Raw genomic sequence first — 24,870 nt, 5'->3', positions numbered from 1 at the left:
GGAAGGGGGGTTTTGTTCAGAGGTGTTTGGGGGTTGCATAGAAGAAAAACTGTGCACTGGTATGCTAATCTTTGCTTGTTTTGAATTAAAAAAAAGAAAGAAATACAAATGGAAATAAAGAAGTAAATAAGAAAACAGATAAATGGGGCGGGCCATGGGTGGGGTGGGGGCGGGGCAGGGCCGGGGAGGCCTTGGGGCCTAGGGGCCCTCGAAGAATTAATCCTGTCCTGGCACTGTACACAAATATATCATACATATTCATTGTGGAATCCTAAAATCCTGAACAGCTTCAGGACAGGTTTAGTAACCACTGTCTTAAAGAAACAGAAGAATTTGTAACAATAAAAATATTAAGGACCTCTTGTCACTCAGAGCAGCTTTTCTCCAGCAGTACATGCTAAGCTTTTATTTCTCTCCTGCTGAGACTCATGCTGCAGGCTCTCACATATTATAATACTTCCATTACAGATCCTAAATACCTGTCCAAGCATGCCAGATTGGAACTCTGTATCTCTCCTCTTCTCATATCTGTACCCGAGGGATGCATTATGATACAAAGGCTGGCTTGTGCCAGCATAATCACCTTCTCCATGAGTATGTTCTCAACATACCGTACATATTCATTAACTCTGTGAGGGGTCTGTTCACCCTGTCCTACTCCCTTAATCTTGTTCTATCTTTTCCTCTTTCTCCTTCTTCCATATCCCCACATCATTTTACCTCATACATCCCCCCCTCCCCCCCAATATAATTTGCTAATCATATTCAGCATGATTAATCACTTAGGAGGGCTCCTACCTACTTAAATCATGTTAGCAAGGTATAACCCAGATGGAGACTACGTTGTTTAACTTGCCTTTTTTCCAAACTTTTTCAAACTTCCCTCATATATAAGGTGTGTGTCCATTATAGAAGAGCACTTAGTATTGAATTTTTTCAATGCCCAAGTGTAGGTACCATTTATAGAATCCCCTCCATAGTAAAATGGAGCAATTTATGGCCTTCAGCAGGGAAATTACAGAAAATTTAAGGATGTTTGGGAACTGTTAACTAAATACTGTAAGGATTGATCTCTTTAGATGTCCCTTTAAACATACACATCCAGGGTGGGAGGGTGGGGGAGGGGAGTACGTTTTGGAATTACATACAAAAAAATTGGGCTCGTAATTTTATTACTGTTTAGCACATATTTCATAGGAACTCTATTTTCCAACTTGGCCCATTTACCTCAGCTCAATATGATAAGCAAAACACCTGCGAACAGTATCCCAGCTTTTTGGGGTCATCGCCCCATAAACTATAAAGAAATTACTTCAAATCACTCTTCTTTAATAAAAATCCCAATTTCTATCCACCCGTGCAATAATATTGGAAACAATATCACCCATCGTCTGAGAATTGGACTCATTAACGCCAGATCCATTAAGAATAATTATCACCTCATTAAGGATGACATCATCTACAATAACTTATACGTTCTATTTATTACAGAAACCTGGCTCACTGAAGGCGACGAAGCCTATTTATCATATTGTTGTCCCCCCAATTATGACTATTTATTTAACCATCGCCATAACCGAAAAGGTGGAGGATTAGCAGTCATATATAAACACAATTTTTTTCACTTACAAGTCTTTTCTCCGAAGGCTTCTACTATTGAATACCTCCACCTTAAATGCACCTTAAATAACCAACTTAACTTCCTATTACTTTATGTCCCCCCCCCCCCCCATTGGACAAAATAAACTTTCGCTCCTTCAAGAGATTATATTCGATTTCTGTTCCAGGACAACTACTCCAATTATCTTAGGAGATTTCAATATACATTTTGACGACTCTTCTAGTCCACACACCACAGATCTATTAAATACTCTAAAACCTCTCAACATACATCCAAAAATAACTGAACCAACGCAAATAGCAAACCATACATTAGACATGATTTTTGTCCCATCATCTCATCATCTTACTTTCACTGATTTGTCAGTATTACCCGTCCCCTGGTCAGATCATTATTTTATGAAGCTGAAACAGTGGATTGAAGATAATGTTTTATTTTATTTTATTTTTTTTTTTCCAGTTTATGAATTACTTTTAATCTTATTCATTGTTTTGCCACTTGTTTTTGTTTTGTTCTATTTCTATCATTTAAAATTCTCCAGAATTCTTTTGTTCAACGGTTCCTCCTTCTGCATCTATTCCTTTCTCTCCTCTCTTCTACCTTCCAAAGTACTTAGTTCAATACAGTCTTGTTAGAATGTTTATTTGTTTATTTTTCCTCTATCTCTACTTTTCACTTCTTTATTACTCTCTAGGTACTTTAGTTAGATTGTGAGCCTTCGGGACAGTAAGGGAATTTCTAAGTACCTTTCTTTCTTATAATTTTAATGTATATTTTCTGTAAACCGCTTAGAACTTAACGGATGTAGCGGTATATAAGAAATAAATTACATTACATTACATTACATTTATATCTTTTTCACTTGATTTGTACAAGCATAGTAAACCACAATTCTTACCGAAATCTAAAACTATTATTGCCTGAGACTACAATAAATTGGACGATACAGATATAGCTTCTCTTCTAGATCCAACAATTCTAACGTCTTTCACAGATTCTATCGAAAATCAATTATCTGCTTGGAATACATCTCTCCTGTCTCTTCTAGATAATAAAAATCCATTAACAACTAAAACCGTCTCTATCCGTAAAATTGCAAACCCTTAGTATACGGCCGAACTCTGCTTAATAAAACAACAATTGCGCTCTTTAGAACAAAAATGGCGAAAAAACAAAACAATAACTAATCTCCAAATTTACAAGGATAACGTCACATTATACAAAATCAAAATTAATCAAGCAAAAACAACATATTACTCGAAAAAAATAGATAAAGCTAAAAATCCTTCCACATTGTATAATATTTTAAAAACAATAGATTCAAAAAATAATATAAACAACACTGCCCAAAAATCTACATTAAAAGCCCAAGAATTAGCAGATGCTTTTAATCAAAAGATCAATAAAATTCGTAAATCTTTTGTTTCCAATACAACAAATAACTCTTTAGGTTCTGATCAAGTCAAATCCATACCAACAGCACGATGTTCCAACTTTAAAATCCTGTCAATTCAAGTTATAGAGTCTCTCTTTAAACAAGTTAATTTAAAAAGTTCACGTTCCGATAGCATCCCACCTGTCTATCTAAAAAAACATTTTTCACATTTCGGACCTTTTATTCACTCTCTTATTCAGACTAGCCTACATACTGCCACAGTCCCATCACAATGGAAGACTGCAATTATTACCCCTATTCTTAAAAACCATAAAATTAGTATCAATGAACTATCTAATTATCGTCCAATAGCCAATTTACCATTTTTAGCTAAATTAACAGAAAAATTAGTTTTCAATCAGTTGTCCGATTTTACAGAAAACACAAACACTCTGCACCTTAACCAAACAGGATTTCGAAAATTTCACAGTACTGAGTATTCTTTAATAGGCCTAACATCTAACATTCAATACTTTCTAGACCACCAAAAATCCGTCATTCTTTTTTCCTTAGACATTTCCGCTGCCTTTGATACAATAGATCACAATCTGCTCTTAAATAGGTTAGAAGAAATTGGCATAAAAGAGAATGTACTTTCTTGGTTTACTTCATATCTTGCAAATCGTAATTCTTCGGTAAGGTTCAATAATGACGAATCCACGACTTACTCCTCTTCTTTCGGAATCCCTCAAGGTTCCATATTATCCCCTTTACTTTTTAACATCTTTCTTTCTCCCCTACTAGGTATCTGCCAGTCCATAGGTTTTATTCCTTTTTCGTATGCAGATGATATACAACTCATTCATCCCTTGGACCCAGGAAATAACTCAGAAATTGCATCCATTAATCACAAATTGGAAATAGTACAAACATGGCTTAACACAAACAAACTAGCGTTAAACATAAATAAAACAAAAACAATGTTATTTGCTTGGAAAAACGGTTTGACTCTGTCAAACCCTTTTATTCTTAATAATACCCCTCTCAACTTAGTTTCCTCGGTCAAAATTCTCAGAGTAATAATTGATGACAAAATGATTTACCATGAACATATCTCCCTTATAGTAAAAAACTGTTTCTATAAATTACGACTTATTCGTTCAATTGCAAAATTTCTCAGCCTAACTTCAATTAAGATTCTTATACATTCTTTAGTAATATCAAAACTCGATTACTCTAACGCTCTTCTTCTCAATATTACCCAAAAAGAAAAAAGGAGATTACAACTAATACAAAATACGGCCATCAAACTGATATATAACGCAAAAAAGTATGACCACGTTACACCTTTACTAATAGATGCACACTGGCTACCAATCAGTCATAGGATCTCTTTCAAAATAATACTACTCATTTTTAAAACATTAGCAGCAAACGAACCTTCTTTTATACTCAGATATTTAACCCCACATAATACCCAACGTCCACTCCGTTCTTCAGGACAAAATCTTCTTTCAGTACCCTCTCTAAAAATTATTGGAACACAAAGATCAGATATGTTCACAGTCATGGGGCCTCAATGGTGGAATGCCTTACCACAATACATTAGAACAGAAAAAGACATCATAACATTTAAAAAATTATTGAAGTCATACTTATTTAACGATGCGTTTAATACTTGAAACTTTTATATCTCCTAGAAACTTATTTATACTTGAAATTTTTATTTTCTTTTGGAGATGCTCTTAATAATGTTATGGTTTATATAACCCTTTCCTTTTGTTTTTACCTTTGTTTTTCTACCAACAACTTAAAATGTAACTTTTTTATTTTTCCTCCCGAGTCATGTTTGTAAATATGTAACAATTTTGTTAAATGTCAGCCTTCTTTTATTAATTGTATTAGATTATGTACATCGCTTAGTAATTTTAATAGGCGATCAATCAAATGCACTAATAAACTTGTAAACTTGTAATTAGTTTAAGGGGTATGTATTGATTGTTCTTGAAGGTATTTATTTATTGATTAATAGGTGGTAGGGTGGGGGGAAATAATTTTCCTTTTTATAAATTTTTGTAAAGTTTAATGTGCTTTAATTTTAATATTCTATGTAAGTGTATTAATTATTATGCACTTCTGTAGTTTAAAAATTGAATAAACAATTTTTTTTAAAAAAAGAATCCCCTCCATAGTGACATAATACTAATAGCATAAATAAAAAGAAACCATAATGGCATGAATATATAAGCCCTACTTCATAATGGCAACAGCTGAATGATGTGTGAAATACATATAGAGGTCAATATTCAAAAGATTTAGAGGGAAATTTTTAATTTGACATCTAAATCCACGTTTGGACATTTTGCATCTTTCTGTTTCAAAAATGGCCATTTCCTAGATGCGTTTGTTCTCAGTGCGTCTATATTTTTGAACCATTTTTGAACATCCAAAAGAAAAATGCACAAAAAACAGCTATTGGGATGTAGGAGGGACCAGCATTCTTAGCAAATTGGCCACATAGCAGGAGGAAGGCAGGATCGGCTGGTGACCTGCCTACCGGGAGCCAAGGTAGAAGATATAGTGAGCCGCATTGATAGGATCATCAACAGCATGGAAGAGGAAGATACGGCGGTGGTGATCCATATGGGAACGAACAACGTGAGCAACAGGAATTACAACATGGAAGTACTGAAGGACTAGTTCCGGATGCTAGGAAGGAAGCTGAAGACCAGAACGCAGAGGGTAGCATTCTCAGTGATCCTGCCGGTACCCAAGGCCGATGAGAAGAGGCAAACGGAGCTGCAAGCAGTCAACACGTGAATGCGACACTGGTGTGAGGAAGAAGGATTTCACTTTGTGCGCAACTGGATGACGTTCTGGGGAAAAACAAGCTATTCAGGAAGGTGGAGACGGAACGAGGCTTCTTGCAAGCAACATCAGGAGAGAGATTGAGAAGTTTTTAAACTAGGAAGAAGGGGAAAGCCGACAGTCGACCGAAAGTCGATGGTTCGGGAACCAGTATACCCAGAAGATACTGTGCAAGAAGTTAGCGGGGAAGATTCAGCGGATCATGGACAGGACAGAAATCCGGATGGATCAAATGGGACGCAAGAAGGAAGAAAATGCAAGAAAGTAACATGCCGCAAACTTAAATGTATATACACAAATGCAAGGAGTCTAAGGAACAAGATGAGTGAATTAGAAACTAAAGCACAAAAAGAGAACTTTGACATCATTGGCATCACGGAAATATGGTGGAACAAGGAAAACATCTGGGACACTGTGCTACCGGGATACAAGCTATACCGCAGAGACAGAGTGGGTCATAAAGGTGGGGCTTTACCCTGTACGTCAAAGAGGGAATAGAGTCTGCCAGAGAGAACTTGCTAGAAGCAAAGAATAAGTTAGAATTTCTATGGGTCAAAATTCCGGGAACAAATGGAACGGAAATGAAGATCAGCATCTACTACCGACCCCCAGGGCAGTCCGAAGAAATTGATGAAGAAATGATGACTGAGATTAAACACAACTGCAAGGGAGGAAATGCAGTTATCATGTGTGACTTCAATTTCCCGGGGCGATTGCTTCCTGGAACAACTTGTCAAGGAAAACACAAGAGGAAATGTAATTCTGGACTTACTTCTAAATGGATGTAGAAGTAGAAGGGACGCTGGGAAGCAGTGATCATAATATGATCTGCTTCAACCTGGACACGGGGGCGAAACAACGATCCAGAACGATGGCCATGGCGCTGAACTTCCAAAAAGGGAATTACGAAGGGATGAGACTCATGGTGGGGAAGAAGATTAAGAAAAGGATAGATGCTATAAAAACGCTAGAATAAGCATGGTCCCTTTTCATGGACACAGTCACCGAGATGCAAAATCTATATATACCGCGTATCGACAAGGGATCCAAGAGGAAAAAGAACAAGGAACTGGCGTGGCTCACTGTAGTGGTGAAAGAAGCGATCAGAGACAAGAAGATTTCTTTTAAAGTATGGAAAAGGTCAAAAACGAATGAAAACTGGAAAAAGCACAAGCAACATCAACGCAGGTGCCATAAGGCAGTAAGAGGGGCCAAAAAGAACTACAAGGAAAAAATTGCCAAGGAGGCAAAAAACATCAAGCCATTCTTTTGATATATTAAGGGGAAACAACCTGCGAAGGAAGTGGTGGGGCAGTTGGATGACCATGGAATAAAGGGAGTGCTAAAGGAGGACAAAGCCATAGCCGACAAACTGAACACGTTTTTTGCATCTGTATTTACAGAAGAGAATATATGCAACATACCGGAGGCTGACATGCTATACCTAGAAAACGAAGACGGGAAACTGACTGGGTTGACGGTCAGTCTAGAAGAGGTATGCAGGCAGATTGACAGGCTTAAAAACGACAAATTCCCGGGACCGGATTGCATCCATCTGAGGGTAATCAAGGAACTGAACGGGGTTTTAGCTGAACTGCTTCAACTAATAACCAATCTGTCGATCAAATCGGGAAGGATTCCGGAAGACTGGAAAGTGGCGAATGTTATGCCGATCTTCAAGAAAGGTTCGAGGGGAGATCCGGAAAATTACAGGCCGGTGAGTCTGACCTCAGTACCGGGAAAGATGGTAGAGGCGCTGATAAAGGATCGCATCATTGACCACCTTGATGGACACAATCTGATGAGAACCAACTAGCACGACTTCAGCAAAGGAAGATCTTGCTTGATGAGCGAGGTGATTAAATTTGCAGATGATACGAAGTTATTCAGAATAGTGAAGACGCAGGAGAATTTTGAAGACCTGCAACAGGACATAAACACGCTCAAGAAATGGGCTGCAACATGACAAATGAAGTTTAACGTGGACAAGTGTAAGGTGATGCATGTTAGTAACAGAAATCTTGTACACAAATACAGGATGTCTTGTGCAGTACTTGGAGAGACACACCAGGAAAGAGACTTGGGAGTACTGGTTGACAAGTCGATAAAGCCGTCCGTGCAATGTGTGGTGGCGGCAAAAAAGGCAAACAGAATGCTTGGAATGATTAAGAAGGGGATCACGAACAGATCAGAGAAGGTTATCATGCCTCTGTACCGGGCCATGGTACGCCCTCACCTGGAATACTGCGTCTAGCACTGGTCGCCGTACTTGAAGAAGGACACAGTAGTACTCGAAAGGGTCCAAAGAAGAGCAACTAAAATGGTTAAGTGGCTGGAGGAGTTGTCATACAGTGAGAGCTTAGAGAAACTGGGCCTCTTCTCCCTTGAAAAGAGGAGACAGAGGGGACATGATAGAAACCTTCAAGATAATGAAGGGAATAGACTTAATTTTGTTCATCAAACGGTCCCACGGATTCTCTCACAGGTTTTCTGCTTCTGATGTACCTAAAAAAATTGTTATGAGTTTTTGCCTCTTTGGCAAATTTCTCTTTATATTCTTTTTTAACTTTCTTTATCAATGCTTTGCATCTATCTTGCTAGTGCTTATGTCTCTTCTTATTTTTTTCATTTGGATCCTTTTTCTATTCCCTTCAACCTTAGAGAGTGCCCTCTCGTTCTCCCCACCCTGGAGAGGGTGAACAACCTGTCCCTATCTACTAATCTATTCCCTTCATTATCTTGAACGTTTCAATCATGTCCTTCTCTTCCTCTTTCCTCACAGAACGCACTCTTACCTGCCACAACATCCAACCAGTCCCATGACTGCTCCACCCCCATCACCTTAGAAACCTCCCTAATCCTTTTTCTTTGTTACAAGCTCTGTCTATTAACCCTTTCTTACCTCCTCTTATAAACTTGCCAATCTTTATTCTACAGACCCTTGACATCACCTCATATATTCCCCTCACCCTCTGCCCCCCCCCCCAATTTCACCCACACCACCATCCAATAAATATTACCAGCAGGTGACATCAGCTCGGCTAATGTTATATCACACCAGCTGAGTCTGGTGTTCTTCTATAACATCCCTGCCTGGTTTACAGTCTTAACCTTTGCAACTGATCTAAGCTGAAAGGATCAATAAAAATGGCTACTGAACTTTATGTGAAGAAAATAAATAAAAACAAGAGAAAAAGGAAACCAAAATGGTTCTCTAGACTTGTTGCGGAGAAAATAGAGGCAAAAAAGTTGGTGTTTGTGAATATAAAAATACCCAATTAGAGGAGTACAGAAAGGACTACTGGGCGAAGCTGAAAGAAGCCAAGAGTGAGATACGTCTGGTGAAAGCGCAAGCGGAAGAACAAATGGCTAGAAATGTAAAAAAGACAAAAAAATTTTCAGATATATTAGTGAAAGGAAGAAGATGAAAAATAGAATTGCGAGACTAAAAGATGATATGTATCGATATGTGGAGAGCGATGAGGAAAAAGCAAACACGTTAAACAAATACTTCTGTTCTGTGTTCACAGAAGAAGATCCTGGAAAGGACCGAGATTGTCTGGCAAAGTTACACATGAGAATGGAGTAGATACCGTGCCATTCATGGAAGAAAGTGTTTATGAACAACTTGAAAAATTGAAAGTGGACAAAGCAATGGGACTGGCGGGATCTATCCCAGGATATTGAGGGAGCTCAGAGAGGTTCTGGTGGGTCCTTTTAAAGATTTGTTCAACAAATCTTTGGAGACGGGAGTGGTTCCTGGGGATTGGAGAAGAGCAGATGTGGTGCTGATTCACAAAAGTGGTCACAAAGATGAAGCAGGAAACTACAGGCTGGTAAGCCTCACTTCGGTTATTGGAAAAATAATGGAAGCATTGCTGAAAGAAAGGATAGTGAAATTCCTTGAATCTAATGGGTTACAGGATCCAAGGCAACATGGTTTTACTAAAGATAAGTCATGCCAAATGAATCTGATTGAATTTTTTGATTGGGTGACTGGAGAATTGGATCAAGGGCATATGCTAGATGTAATTTACTTAGATTTCAGCAAAGCCTTTGACACGGTTCCTCATACAAGGCTCTTGAACAAAATTGATGAACTCAAGTTATGACCCAAAGTGGTGAACTGGATTAGAAACTGGTGGATGGGCAGACGCCAGAGGGTGGTGGTTAATGGAATTCACTCAGAGGAGGGAAAGGTGAGTAGTGGAGTCTCTCAGGGATTAGTGCTGGGGCCAATCCTGTTCAATATGTTTGTGAGCAACATTGCCGAAGGGTTCAAAGGAAAGGTTTGCCTTTTTGTGGATGATACCAAGATTTATAACAGAGTAGACACCGAGGAGGGAATGGAAAACATGAAAAAGGATCTGCAAAAGTTAGAGGAATGGTTCAATATCTAGCAAATAAAATTCAACGCAAAGAAGTGCAGCGTAATGAATTTGGGGTTTAGAAATCAGAAGGAGCCATATGTGCTGGGAGGTGAGAGGCTGATGTACACGGATGGAGAGAGGGACCTTGGGGTGATAATGTCTGAAGATATAAAGGCGAAGAAACAGACAAAGTGGTGGCTGTTATCAGAAGAATGCTAGGCTGTATAGAGAGAGGTGTGACCAGTAGAAGAAAGAAGGTGTTGATGCCCCTGTACAGGTCGATGGTGAGGCCTCACTTGAAGTATTGTGTTCAATTTTGGAGATCGTATCTGGCGAAGGACATAAAAAGACTTGAAGCAGTCCAGAGGTGGCAAAAACATATAAGGAGAGACTGGAAACTCTGAATATGTATACCCTAGAGGAAAGGAGGGATAGGGGAGATATGATTCAAACGTTCAAATACTTAAAAGGTATTAACATAGAACAAAATATATTCCGGAGAAAGGAAAATGGTAAACTAGAGGGCATAATTTGAGGCTGAGGGGTGGTAGATTTATGAGTAATGTTAGGAAATTCTTCTTTACGGAGAGGGTGGTTGATCCATGGAATGTGCTCCCGAGGGAGGTGGTGGAGAAGAAAATGGTGACAGAGTTCAAATGAGCGTAGGATGAACACAGAGGATCTCTAATCAGAAAATAATGGGTATATATTGAAGGAACTAGGGTCAGAACTGGGCAATCTAGTAAGGTATGTGGACATTCAGTTGAGGACAGGCTGGGGAGGGCTTTGATGGCTGAAATGGTTAAGATGAGCTGGGGTGAGCTTTGACGGAAATTCCAGTAGATAGAACCTAAGCACACTCCCGGGCAGGGCTCTGGATCTCTGGTTCAGAAAGAAAAAGGACAATTTTCATTAAATTATTTTTTATGGAGCATGTAGGGTTGGGCAGACTGGATGGACCATTCGGGTCTTTATCTGCCGTCATTTACTTTGTTACTGTTTTACTATGATCCTTTTAGCTTCTTTTTAATTATTTTCCTCATTTTATCATAGTTGCCCTTCTGAAAATTAAATGCCGCTACTGTAGATTTCTTTTGCAATGTCTTTCCAGGTATCAGCTCAGATTTAATCACATTATGTTCACTGTTTCCCAGAGGACCCAACATGGTTACCTCCTTGCATTCCACTAAGGATGAAATCTAAAATAGCTCCCCTGCTTGTGCTTCTAAATTGACCCCTTTGAAAATTTACTAGGGCTGAGGCCTAAATTAATTCACTTTGTTTTATTGTGCACCTAAATTTCAGAGGGTGGCAACAGGAACAGATTTAGGGTGGGGAGAAAAGGAGCTTTTCACTTTTCAACACTAGGCCGAAATTAAGATCCTAAATCCAAGTAAATGAATGACATGCATAAATTATAAAGCATAACTTTTAAGCTACATTTTATTGAGTTTCCAGTTGAAATCTTAATTTGGCTTAAATAGGGGACAAATCTAAGAACCTAACCTTGGTCCCTAAGTTTAGGAACTGAGCTGTTTTTGAAATATGAAGCTATAGCTAATAGGGGTCAATATTCAGCCCTTGGTGGTAAGTGGCTTGTAGACTTCTTATAGCTGCAGGCTGAGTTAACCTTAGATATTGTTACGGGACTATATGGAGCAGTTTAGCCAAAAGTGAACTTTCACCCTGAACTATGTTTAACCCAGAAATCTGAGAAGTGATAACACATAGAAGCACTGATTGGAAATTTTTTAATGGGTTATTTAGAAATAATAATTAAGAAGTGACTAATAGATTCACGATACAAGTTATTCAAGTTACTGGTTGCTGTATATCTGGATCACAAATAGTAAATATTATAGACAAATTAAGTGATTCAGCTAACAGAAAAATCAATGCTGTCTTCTCCTTGCTAAATTAAAATTCTATATTGTCATGTATTTTAGAAATAACACTGGCTCCTTAGTTACAATATCTTTAACTTTAATCTGTAAAGTTAATCAAGGAAAAAGAAAATACTGTATATTATCCAAGTATCTCTCTCAGATTGGCACCTAAGCTTCACAGAAGCCAGCTCAAAAGAAATGAGTAAGGAAAAAGCCCCTCATCCCTTAACAAAGGGTCTTTTATATCTTAAACCACACAGCTATTTGAATGGAAGGTCCCCAAAATGTCATATTCTGGTGTCCTAAGGCCAGCTGATGATGTAGTCTTCCTGGTGGAGAGGGAAGAGAATTTTCACACCAGTACCCCTGCAATCCCCCCCTATTCTTCAGGTACCTTATTAGTCCAGCTCAGACAGGATATCAGCCCTTTCCCAGAACTTATTAGCTTAACTGGGTCACCATGAGCTTCATAACCTTAAGATACCAGGGCCGGCATTAGAGAGGAGCGAACAGGGCAGCTGCCCTGGGCCCCCTGTGAACCAGCATGTCTTCCCCCTTCTATCCGCACCGGTCTGATGCTGTCGTTACCTTCTGTCGCTGGCAAATCCATTTTTGCTGCAAGAGGTCTCCAGTCGCGGCAGCCAATCTGAACAGCTGCCTATGGCTCCCTTCCCTGCTTTCCTTAGCCTTGGTCCTCCCAGGCGAAAACCGGAAATTGCGTCATTGGAGATGGACCGCGGCAGAAGGAAAGCAAGGGGGGGGGGGGGATCTGTATGTGCTGAAAGTTCCCTGAAACAAAAGTGGATTTTTCAGCGATGGAAGGTAAGAGCATCAGACCGGTGTGGATAGAAGGAGGAAGACTAGCTGTAATTTTTTTTTTTAAGTAGAAAGGGGGACTGGGGGAGGGAGTTAAAAGAAGTGCCAGACTGAGTGTGGGAGTAGGTAAAGGGGAAGAGCTTATGGGACTAGAAACAGAGGAGGAGGAGAAGGAGGGAGGAAGGAAGGAGAGATGGCGGGCGGTGATCTGAAAGGAGAGAATAGAAACAGAGAAGTTGGATGTGGGGTGGAGTGAAGGAAGGGTTTAGCTGGTCAAGAGATTCTCCTGTCTGGTTAAGCCCTTTTGAATATTGACCCCATAATGTTTACTATGCACCATCACTGTTCGCTCTAGGCTGAGTGAGAGTTCTTCAGTTGCACTGCTGCCAGTAGGAGGTGCTGCTTCAATATTGTGTTTTCAGCTTTTACAGCAGGGGTATCCAACCTGCGGCCCGAGGGCCACATGCAGCCTCGTGAAGTATTTTGTGCGGCCCCAGTCGAGGGTGATGCAGTGTTTTCCTCTGCTGGCCCCAGGTGTTTATCGTCTTGCCGGCTCCCTCCTCTGTCTTGCTGCAGCATTTGCGCAGCCCCAGAAACATTTTTTTCGGCCAATGCGACCCACGGAAGCCAAAAGGTTGGACACCCCTGCTCTACAGCTAGGCAGGTTCCCTAGAGTTCTGCAGAGCTTGCCAGAACCTCAGTATTGAAAATGTGATAGTGAAACAGCACCCTCAAGTGTCAGGACTGTAGGACTTTAGGCAGAGGACTCAATGCTCGGCTTAGAGGGAATAGTGTATAGCATATCAATGCGATGTGTGACTTTCCTTCAAGTGATATACTTTTGATCAATTAGTTTTGTGATCAGATGGATGGATACCTCATAGAAGATGATTAATTAACATCCACTAATTTTTGAGCTATCCAGCATTCTCATACAATCTCCTAACATGATCCAGAATGATCTAACATGTTCTATCATTGCTTTTCAATACAGAGCAGTTTTACTCAGTCAGTGTCCGCACAGGAATGCTACCTGCATCCGAGACAGATGCAGATATTTTTATCACAATATATGGAACAAATGGAGATTCGTGTAAAAGAAAATTAAAACATTCTAGATCACCTGAATATTTTGAAAAAGGACAGGTAAGTAGGCATTTTCTGGATACATGTTTGCACATATTTGGTGTCTGTTATCCTTTAAAATTTCATTTTATGTTTTTAAAATTAAGGCAGAGGTTTTGAGAAGTCTGTTGCTAATGGTTTGTTGTAGGTTATAGTTCAGTTTCCTGTTTTTATAGGCATCTGTATATAAAGAATTAATAAATTATTTACATAAATTAGGGCTCCTTTTACAAAGCTGCGATAGCGTTTTAGCGCACGCAGAATTTTAGCGCTAAACCCCTGCTACGCAGCTAGAACTAATGACAGCTCAATGCTGGCGTTAGCGTCTAGCGTGCGTGCTAAAACCGCTAGCACAGCTTTGTAAAAGGAGCCCTAAAATATCAGTGTTTGTTGCAGCCCCTGCAAAAAGTAATTTAAGTTTCTTCTATCATCTCACCCATTCAAAACGGTCTTCTACAATCTACACAAATATGTAACTGATAAAGCACAAAACTAATGAACTGTGTTCTGAAAGGTTCTTTGAGCGAAACCAGGTTCATTCATCTCAGGATATTTTTATTGGATTGTCAGAGCCTCATTTGTGAGTCACACTCACTAGTTAGGAACTCAGCTATTTAAGCCAAAACTATACAATGGACAAAATCAGAGAGAAGACCCAGGGAGGACTAGAAAGGAAATTGTATGATCAAAAGCATCCGTCATGTTCTGACGATGTCTTATAAGACACACTTAAGCCACATGCTGTATGTACTCCAGATGGAATACATTTTCAATGGCTTCAAACAGCAGATCAAACGCTTATATTGTAAAGAACTTTTATACCTCCATAATACAATTATTACTTGACTGAAACATTTATCAACTTGGTTGGAATATATTTTAAGACAGAACTTATGATCAAAGGACATTTCCTAAGATGTTTAGGGTTCAAATTCCAAAGGCTGACCTGTTCATCTACCTGTAATGATTTATGGTACCTTTGAAAAATATGTAGCACATTTTTGTGTGCGGCCTGCTGAGTATTTGTGAGGGCTGAATAATTGAAACAATGAGGTTTTTCTTTTTAAAGAGTAATAGGAGGAAAGCATGACTATTTGGGAATTGCCATTCTCCAATAATGTTATTAATAGGAAAATAATTTCCACATACTCTCCCTTTATTAAACTGAAATATATAAGAATAGCCTTACTGGGTCAGACCAATGGTCCATCAAGCCAGGTATCCTGTTCTCATGGTGGTCAATCCATGTCACTAGTACCTGGCCAAAACCTAAGGAGTAGCAATATTCCATGCTACCGATCCAGGGCAAGCAGTGGCTCCCCCCATGTCTTTCTCAATAACACTATCCGCTCTTACCACATCCTCTGGCAAAGCGTTCCAGAGCTTAACTATTCTATGAGTGAAAAAAAAAAAAATTCCTCCTATTGGTTTTAAAAGTATTTCCCTGTAACTTCATTGAGTGTCCCCTAGTCTTTGTAATTTTTGATGGAGTGAAAAATTGATCCACTTGTAACCGTTCTACTCTGCCCAGGATTTTGTAGACTTCAATCATATCTCCCTGCAGACATCTCTTTTCCAAGCTGAAGAGCCCTAACCATTTTAGTATGACAAATCGGTGCAAAAATTGGTGAACACTCAATGCAAAAAAAGTGAACACTTACCACTATTCTATAAAAAGCTCTCCAAGTTGGGCATTTTGAATAAGATTTGGCACCGAGATTCACACTCAGTTAAGGGCACAAGGATTTACCAACTGAAACCTGGTATAAATCCTCATGCCTAAAATAGGTGCAGATCTTGCTAATTCTGTAACACTGCATGTACATTCCTGACCTGCCCATATCCTTACCATGATCATGCACCATTTTTGGAACCGCGCATAAAAATTCACATGCTCATCTTTATAGAATAGCAGCTAATAAATACGCACGTTATTTGTAATTATTGCCAGTTAGTTTTTGTTTTGTTTTTTATAGTGCAAAATATTTATACAGGCCCCGGCACCGCTCCCTAGCCCACCACTGACTGGTGGCTGGTCAGAGCTGAGATTCAGGGGCAGTGCCCAGCTTAGTTCCACTGAATATCAGCGTTTAGATGCAGATCAGCAATTTAACCGAGGCAGAGTCTCTCTGGCCCACTTAAATCACTCCGAACATCAGGCCCTATAGACCTGATCCTATAAACGGGATAAACACAGAGGATCTCTAATTAGAAAATGAATGGTATAAATTAGAGAACTATGGCTGGTACTGGGCAGACTTGCATGATCTGTGTCTCATATATGGTGATTCGATGTAGGATGGGCTGGGGAGGGCATCAATGGGAACTCCAGTAACTTAGAACATTAGGATGCTATTAACCATAGACATCGGAATGGGGGGTGGGGGGGCGGGCACAGGGGCCGTGGCCTCCCAAAAAATTGCCTGGCATTAGAGGGGAAGCAAGTAGGGTAGCTGCCCTATGTCCTGCCATAGCCAGCAAGCAACTTCTCCCATGTTCCAGGGCTCTAACGCTGCGCTTGCCAGCTTCCCAACTCTTCTCTGATGAAACCGGAAGTTACATCATGAGGGTGAGGGAGGAGAAACGAAGCCGGCAAGCATAGCGTTAGAGCCCCGGAGTATGGGCAAAGTTGCTTGCTAGCTACAACGGTGTCAGCGGGAGATAGGGCAGGGAGGGAGGCTTCAACTCTCTGCTCCTGCTTACTTCGGGCTTTCCTCGCTGCTGGGTCCTGCCTTTGTGTAAACAAAGTAGATGGGACCCAGCAGCGAGGAAAGCCCGAAGCAAGCAGGAGCAGCGAGTTGTGAATGCTGCTTTGTCGACTGCTGTGTGAGACCATGGGGAAATGCTGCACCGGGGGGGGGGGGTGAGAAATGCTGCTGGGCCAGGTGTGAGACCATGGGGGGGAATGCTGCTGCAGTACCCTTTTGGGGAGAGAGAGGGAAAGAGGGAGAAGGAAGACCAGAAAAAAGGGGGGGGGGGGAGGAGAAATGCTGCTGTTGCACTCAATTGGGGAGAGAGAGGGAAAGGTGGAGAAGGAAGATAAATGCTGCTGCAGTACCCAATTGGGGAGAGAGAGGGAAAGAGGGAGAAGGAAGATCAGGAAGGGGGGAGAAGAGAAATGCTGCTGTTGTACCCAATTAGGGAGACAGAGGGAAAGAGGGAGAAGGAAGACCAGTGAAGAGAAATGCTGCTGCTGCGCTCAATTGGGGAGAGAGAGGGAAAGAGGAAGAAGGAAGAGAAATGTTGCTGTTGCACCCAATTGGAGGATAAGAGGGAGAAGGAAGAGAAATGCTGATGTTGCACCCAATTGGGGAGAGACAGGGAAGGGAGAGAAGGAAGACCAGGGAAGGGAGAGGAGAGGAATGACAGATGCCAAGTCCATGGGAGGGAGGGAAAGGAAAGGAGATACCAGACCATGGAGGGGGAGGGATGGATGTCAGGGTATGGGGGGAGGGAAAGAGACAAATGCTAGATCGGGGGAAGGAAGGGAGGAAGGAGGGAGAGAAAGGAAGGAGAGGAGAGAGATGCCAGGGCATGGGGAGAGGGAAGGGAAACTAAGGAGACAAATGCCAGACCAGAGGGAAAGGAAGGAGAGGAGGTGCCATAGCATGGAGGGAGAGATAGGAGAGGAGAGAGATGCCAGGATATGGGGGGGAGGAAAGGAAATAGAAATGCCAGACCATGAGGTGGAGTTGGAAGGAAGGAAGGAAAGGAGAAGAGACAGATGCCAGAGCATAGGGGACGGGGTGGAGACAGAAAAATGGAGAGGGGGGAAGAGGAAATGAATCATGTACAAAGGAGAGAAGGGGCACAAGATATAAAGTTTATTGAAGGGACATAGAAAGAGGGAAGATGGACACTGGATGGAAGGGGCAGAGAAAGGGTGGATAGTAGATGGGGTAAAGAGAGCGGGCAGAGGCTGGTTGGAAGGGGCAAAGATGTTGCATGGAAGGGAGAGAGGACAAACGCTGCATAGAAAGAATGAAGAGAAGATGATTAAAGCAGAAATGACAAAAGGTAGAAATACATTTTTTTTGTTGCTTTTTCTAGAATCAAGTAGTCTTGTAACTGTATTGATAAAAATTTATAAATTGGAAATGGAAATAAGGCAATGTTTAGAAGCATACAGTGTGCTTTGTGTAGTTTAATTTTGTGGTTAACCATTTTGTGTTGTTAATAAGATTATATTGTGTGTATATATATGAAAAATGAATGGAAAAAATTGTATTATAATTAGTACTATTACAGGGGCAGGGTCTGAAGGGGTGGAGATTGGGCAGGGGCGGAGATTGGATGGATCAGGGCGGAGCTTTCAGGTTGCCCCACAACAAAAAGGTGTTCCGCTGCCTATGCTACTAACCAGACTTTACGGTAGGTATCATGCAAATAACGGGATGGTTGGATAGGCTGGAGTGAGCTTGGATGGCAACTCTAGCAGTTAGAACCTAGGACAGTACCAGGTGGACTTTACGGTCTATGGCCTAGAAATGTCAATGAAAAAAGACTAACCCCCTCTTCTACGAAACTGCGATAGCGTTTTTTAGCGCAGAGAGCCGTGCTGAATGGCCCGCACTGCTCCCGACGCTCATAGGCACTCTATGAGCATTGCGAGCAGCGCAAGCCGTTCAGCGTGGCTCCCTGCACTAGAAACTGCTAGCGCGGTTACGTAGAAGAGAGGGTAAATTAATTTAATCATGAATGTATAATGTGTATAACTAATGGGCAGGCTGGATGGACTGTTCAGGTCTTTATCTACCATCATTTACTATGTTACTATGCATATCACTTTGCAGACGAACTTTCCAGTGGAACTCAGTTATAAAAATAATGAAGGTGAGGGGAAGACAGTGAAGTAAATAGCCTGGTGCTGAAGACCCAAAATTAAATCTGCAGTAATAAACAGTAGTGAGATTCAGAAAAATTCATAATCATTTGTGATTATGAAAGCAGCTTACATTCTCAAAAAGCTAATAATTTTAAAAATAGTCCATACTGACTTATTATTCTGTTTATCAGGTTAATGTGTTTGAGGTGAAAGCTGTAGATCTCGGCGTTCTCTCTAAAGTGTTTGTTGGACACACTAATGTTGGTTATGGAGCAGGCTGGTATCTGGACCAAATTACCATCCAAGATCCATGCAATAAGGACATTGAATACTTGTTTCCATGCCAACAGTGGCTAGACAGTGAAGTTGGTGATAAACAAACTGAACGGGAGCTGAGGGTCCTTGGAAAAGTCAAAAAAAGACAGGAGAAACTGAAAGAAGCTACACAGGGTACGTTTCTATATCAAAATGCATTCACATATCATTTCTTATATAATTTAATAAATATATGTCTCATCAGGATGCAACAAAGGAGGCAAACTTTTCTTTTTAAGGACACTCCATGAATACATTTTAGCTTTTATAATTTATGCTTTGCATAATTAAGATGTACCAGTCTCATGGAAGAGACGTCATCTGGAATTTGTGTGCATTTCTGGAGGTCCCATCTCTATAAGGATATACAATGAATAGATCAGGGGTTGCTATCTCTGGTCTTCAAGACCACATAACAGTCTAGTAATGGTCTGGCTGACTAGGGTGCTTCACACTAGAGAATGACATGGGGACAAATTTGTTCCCGTCCCCGCAGGAACTCAATTTCCCCCTCCCCTCCCCATGAGTTTTGTCGTTGTCCCTATCCCATTCCTGCAAGCTCTGCCTTAACCGCCCAAGCCTTGAACACTTAGGATTTTAAAGTGTTTGAAGCTTGTGCAGATGGGGATGGAGCTTGCAGGAATGGGGCAGGGACAGGAAAAGAACTCGCGGGAATGTGATGGGAAAATGAGCTCCTGTGGGGACGGGGGAAAATTTGTCCCCGTGTCATTCTCTACTTCACACCAGGTATACAGTGAGCAATGAGTCTGAAGTAGAGACACTGCTGGCTAGGGAGAAGAGGGATAGCTGGATGACTGGTTTGACTGCTTGAATTGGCTTACTAGGAAAGGGAGAAGAGGTGGAAGCTGGTGGAGCTGGAAGGAGATAGAAAGGTACTATGGGGGAGGGGGAGGAAGGTCACAGGTTATCTGTCATAAATGACTGGCATGTGGAGGATCTCTTTTTTGGAGACAACTGAGTATGTAGTAGGTGAGATACTGGTTCTTAATCCAGTCCTTGGGGCACATGCAGGATATCCACAATAAATATGTATGAGACAGATTTGAATACCAAGGAGGTAGCTCATGCAGATCTATTTCATAAATATTCATTGTGGATATCCTGAAAACCTGACTGGCTGCATGTGCTCCAAGAACTGGGTTAAGAACCATTGCCTCAAACAACCAGTATCTCACTTGTACCACATACTCAATTGCCCTGCAATAAAGAGATCCTCCACAAGCCAATCATTTATGACAGATGACCTTTGACCATCCTCCCCTTCCCCAAGGATTAGGTTGAGAATCACTGGTTTGAGGAATGAGACACGTAGAAGATGAATAGGCTAGAAATCATAGTGCATTATATTATTACAGTGATGAAATACATATTTTAAAAAGAATAAGCAGTATATTTAATAAGCTGCATTATGATAACAACATGCTTAAAAAGGCAATAATGCGTGCTATTAGTCTATAATGCATGTTAATTACATTTATCACACATTAATGAACCATAGCATAGCTTAAATCAAGCCTAATTTGCAATAAGAAAATAATGAGCTGTGCCAAATGCAAATGCCTCCAAAACGGCTCATTATTATGCAAATAGGATAATATAATTTGAGCTAATGGTGGCAAGCCACATTATTCCAGGAAAGTTAACTGCATCTCCGAAGGTAGAGTTAGGATTTTTCCTGGGAGCATCAGCTCACTAATATGTAAACATATGCTCCAGGGGATCCACCACAAGAAATTCAATTGTTCAGTTATTTAAAAAGGCACTTCCTTCCCCCTCGGGTGAAACCTAAAATCCATCAGATTCTCGTGGTATTAGCAAATTAACTATTGGTGGAAATTTCTCTGTCCTAAACCCTTTTTAAATACTCCATAATGGTGGCACCTGGACCCATATCTGCCTGATCACTCAAGGGATAATTATACTGTACACTTCTCCCTCCGTATCCAATGGGGTTAGGGGCAGAGCAAGCTCGCGAATATTAAAAACCACGAATAATATTCGGGCCAGCTCTGACACCCCCCCCCCCTGCTTCCCTCTGGCATCCCTTAAGCCTTACCTGGTGGTCTAGCGGGTTTTCAGGCAGGAGCGATCTTCCTACGCTCCTGCCCCTTGCAGATCACTCATAGGAAGCTGTGAACAGGAAGTGATGTTAGAGGGAGGGCTGAGGCCAATGTGAGCAGCAAGGAGGAGTTACCTTCCCTCGCTGCCATTGCCACTGCCTACCATTCAATCTTCACTAGCAGCAAGCAACTTAATACACACTGCTTGCACTAGCCCCATTGCCTTCCTTTTGACGCACTTAACTGGTTATGGAGCACTGCATAAAGATAGGCCTGACTTTTATACACTCTTATTTATGCAGTTACTTTGGTTGGTTAAGTGCTGTACTTGGTCTGTTAAAGGGGGGGGGGGAATTTATCAAGGGGCACTAACCATGTTAGCACATGCTAAATGCTAAGTTGCTTCTTATATTCCTATGGGCGTTTTAGCGTATAACATGGACTAATTGTTAGTGCACGCTAAATCGGTTAGCATCCCTTGATGAATTCCCCCCTTTTAACAGACTTTTAACTGGCTCTGCCCCCAGAATACCCCCCCAAATAATCAGTTTGGATTTAGGCACTAACCATATATTTTCAGTGGTGCTAACAAGTTAAGTGCTGCTGAAAATGATCAATTAGCTCTGAACAAGTGGTTTAACTGGTTAACCATGTCTGGCTGGTTAAATTAATTTGAATATTGACTCGTTAGTGTGACGTTCTGGCCCTCATAACCTCAAAATAAAAAAATACAGAGAAAGTGGTGAAATCAGTTAGCTTAGCGGGGTTTAAAAAAGACTTGGATAATTTTCTAAAAAAGAAGTCCATAGGCCATTATTGGGACGGCATGAGGAATTCTACTCCTTATTTCTAGGATAAGCAGCATAGAATCTGTTGTACTACTTGGGATTAAGCTAGGTATTTGGGACCTGTTCACTGTTGGAAACAGGATACTAGGCTTGATGGACCTTCGGTCTGTTCCAGTATAGCAATTCTTATGTTCTTATGTTAAGGGCAAAAAATTATGACAAGGGTTGGCACTCTTCAGGTTTATGATGAGATTACTTAGAATACAATAAAAAGTTTATAAGACCATGAGTGCTGTGAAATAAATAAATAGAGAATGTGAGGGCCATGAGGGAACAAGTAGCAGATATAAAAATAAATTAATAAAGTATTTCTTCATTATGTACAATTAAGCAGTGGAATTTGTGCTGGAGGCATAGTGCCAACTTTTTAGAATGATTGGGGAGTACTAAACCCATTGCACATTCTCTCCCCATGGTCAAAGTGAACACATTTGCTCAATACTGGTGGAGCTCAAGTGCCCACAATACCCACAGAACTTGCACAGTTGCCAGATGATTGGGTCTACCTTGGGTAAGAGTGGATAGTATAGCTGGTTTGAAAGGTTTGGACAAGTTCCTGGAGGAAAAGTCCATAGTCTGTTATTGAGAAAGACATGGGGGAAGCCACTGCTTGCTCTGGATCAGTAGCATGGAATGTTGCTACTCCTTGGGTTTTGGCCAGGTACTAGGGACCTGGATTGACCACCGTGAGAATGGGCTACTGGACTTGATGGACCATTGGTCTGACCCAGTAAGGCTAATCTTATATTCTTATGTACCTAAGGCTGAAAGATGTTGTCCAGGTTAGTAGTATAACTTAGTTTTAAATAGATATAGAATGCCTGAAAGACAAGTCTTTTTGTATCTGTAAGTCAAATAGTTTTGGGCAGTGCTACCTGTTATTGACAGAAGCTGGGATGCATCTCACTTTAAGAACTGTGGGGTGCTTCTTTTAAGTGACCTGATTGCTCGCTGTCAGAGAAAGGACGCTGCATTTGATGGATCATTGGAGCAAAACAATATGCCGTCTTCTTTTCTTATGTTAGCTCACTGGCTAGATTGCTACACTGGTGGCAGGCAATTTCAGAAGAGGACGTGGAAATGTATCGGGCCTCTCTTTAACAGATGGAGTGCCCTTTCCCTTACCCCAAGAGTTGACAAGATTTCTTCCCAGTCCCAATGTTAAGGCCAACCCCTGAAGGTGGAAAGACCCTCGACATACACTCCCTCCCACCATCATCACACCCACACTCACAGAAAATGGAAGTAGCAGTAGGAGGAGAGGGGTTGCCTCCATCCTGCCGCTTGCTATTCTAACACCATATGGCAGCTGTGCAGTTTTGTGCTTTGAACTGTTCTTGCAAAATATGCACTTCAAAGTTCAAGGTGTGAATATTATCATTCAATATTCAACCAGCAAAGCAACAGGATATAGCTTCCTCCTTTTGCATCTTGAGCCGAGACTATTCTGGGGGATTTGGAGGTATTACACTTCTTCCTCCGTATTCGCAGTTTCAGCAATCGCAGTTTCGATTATTCATGGTTTTTAGCTTGCTGGCTCCTCCCCCCAAATTACATCAGCTTGCATGGAGAAATCGCTGATTCCAAGTGTTTACAGAGAAAATCACTGATTTCCCGGCACTTTCGTCATCGTGCTTTGCCTCTCCTTCAGGAACAGGCCAGGTATCCCACCATGTTATTTGCAGTTTCACCATATTCACAATGATTTGTAATAGAAAACAGCAAATAACATATGAAAAAGTTATTTGCAGTTTTACTGTATTTGCGGTTCTGTTAATCCCCTATCACTGCGAATATGGAGGGAGAAGTGTACTATCTTCAAAAAAGAAGTAGGAAGGAGATGGTCTTGACTTGGGGGAGGAGAGAGAGACCAGGAAAGGAAGAAGAACATTGCAGGAAAATTGGAAGACCATGGTGGCTGGGAGTGAGGTTCAAGAGAAAAAAGGAGACAGTGGCAGGAAGAGGGAGAAGACATTACATCAGCTTTTCAGGAAGATAAGGGATGCTGTAGACAGCAGCTTCAAGGTCACTGATCTCTTGCGATGTCATAGGGAACAGCAAATTTCTGTAACAGGAAATAAAGATTATTTGTTAGTTACCTTAGCTACAGAATCACGAGAAACCAGAGGACTTGCTTATGTCTGAAAACTGTTTACATTAAACTAAGTTGCTTTAGTCCTTGGCTCTGAAGGACAACAGATAATAACTATCAATGTTTTTATCATTATAAGCTGCAAGCAAGCTTAATTGATTTTTTTCTTTTTAAAAAAACACCCCAGTATGTAAATGTTTTAGCTTGTTTGATTGACTATAATTAAGTTATTGTTTTGGCTGCATTAAATACAATGTTACAATTACAGATGATGTTTTATATATGTAGTTCTCTGATTATTAAGTGGCTATTTATATCTGATCTATAGTTAACAAAAGCTTTGAAAGTTAACCATAGTGGCTGTGTCTAGGAAAAAAAGAAACCGTGTAATACAGAATAAAGAAAAGAGAGGAGTCTGGATTCTTGTCACACCTACCAATGTACACTCACATGACCATTACACCTTGATCTTGTTTAGAATCCAAAAGCCAAAGGTGATACTGCTTGCTTATTATATAAGTGATAGATATCTATGAACCATGTGGAGACCTATTTTACATAGAACATAGAGACTTCCAGGTCGGGACATGCTCAGTTCCAGTGGTATTTTAGAACAGGATCTGTCAATTTGGATCCTTTCCTCAAATA

The 24,870-nt window shown here is 40.8% G+C and overlaps 1 protein-coding gene across 2 annotated transcripts in view; it reads left to right on the top strand.

Annotated features, from left to right (window-relative positions):
- The window catches only part of RP1 (RP1 axonemal microtubule associated), a 627,806-nt gene that overhangs the window by 490,624 nt on the left and 112,312 nt on the right, over nucleotides 1–24,870 (top strand). For both annotated transcript variants that reach the window (XM_033933654.1, XM_033933653.1), the window contains 2 exons: nucleotides 13,931–14,082; nucleotides 19,078–19,336. In XM_033933654.1, the coding sequence (XP_033789545.1) occupies nucleotides 13,931–14,082; nucleotides 19,078–19,336 (411 nt within the window). The remainder of the gene's footprint in view (nucleotides 1–13,930; nucleotides 14,083–19,077; nucleotides 19,337–24,870) is intronic.

The sequence above is a fragment of the Geotrypetes seraphini genome, chromosome 2 (genome assembly GCF_902459505.1).
Source record: "Geotrypetes seraphini chromosome 2, aGeoSer1.1, whole genome shotgun sequence".
NCBI classification, from domain to species: domain Eukaryota; kingdom Metazoa; phylum Chordata; class Amphibia; order Gymnophiona; family Dermophiidae; genus Geotrypetes; species Geotrypetes seraphini.
Note: the sequence above shows the minus strand (reverse complement) of the source record. Positions and strands in the feature narration are given on the sequence as shown.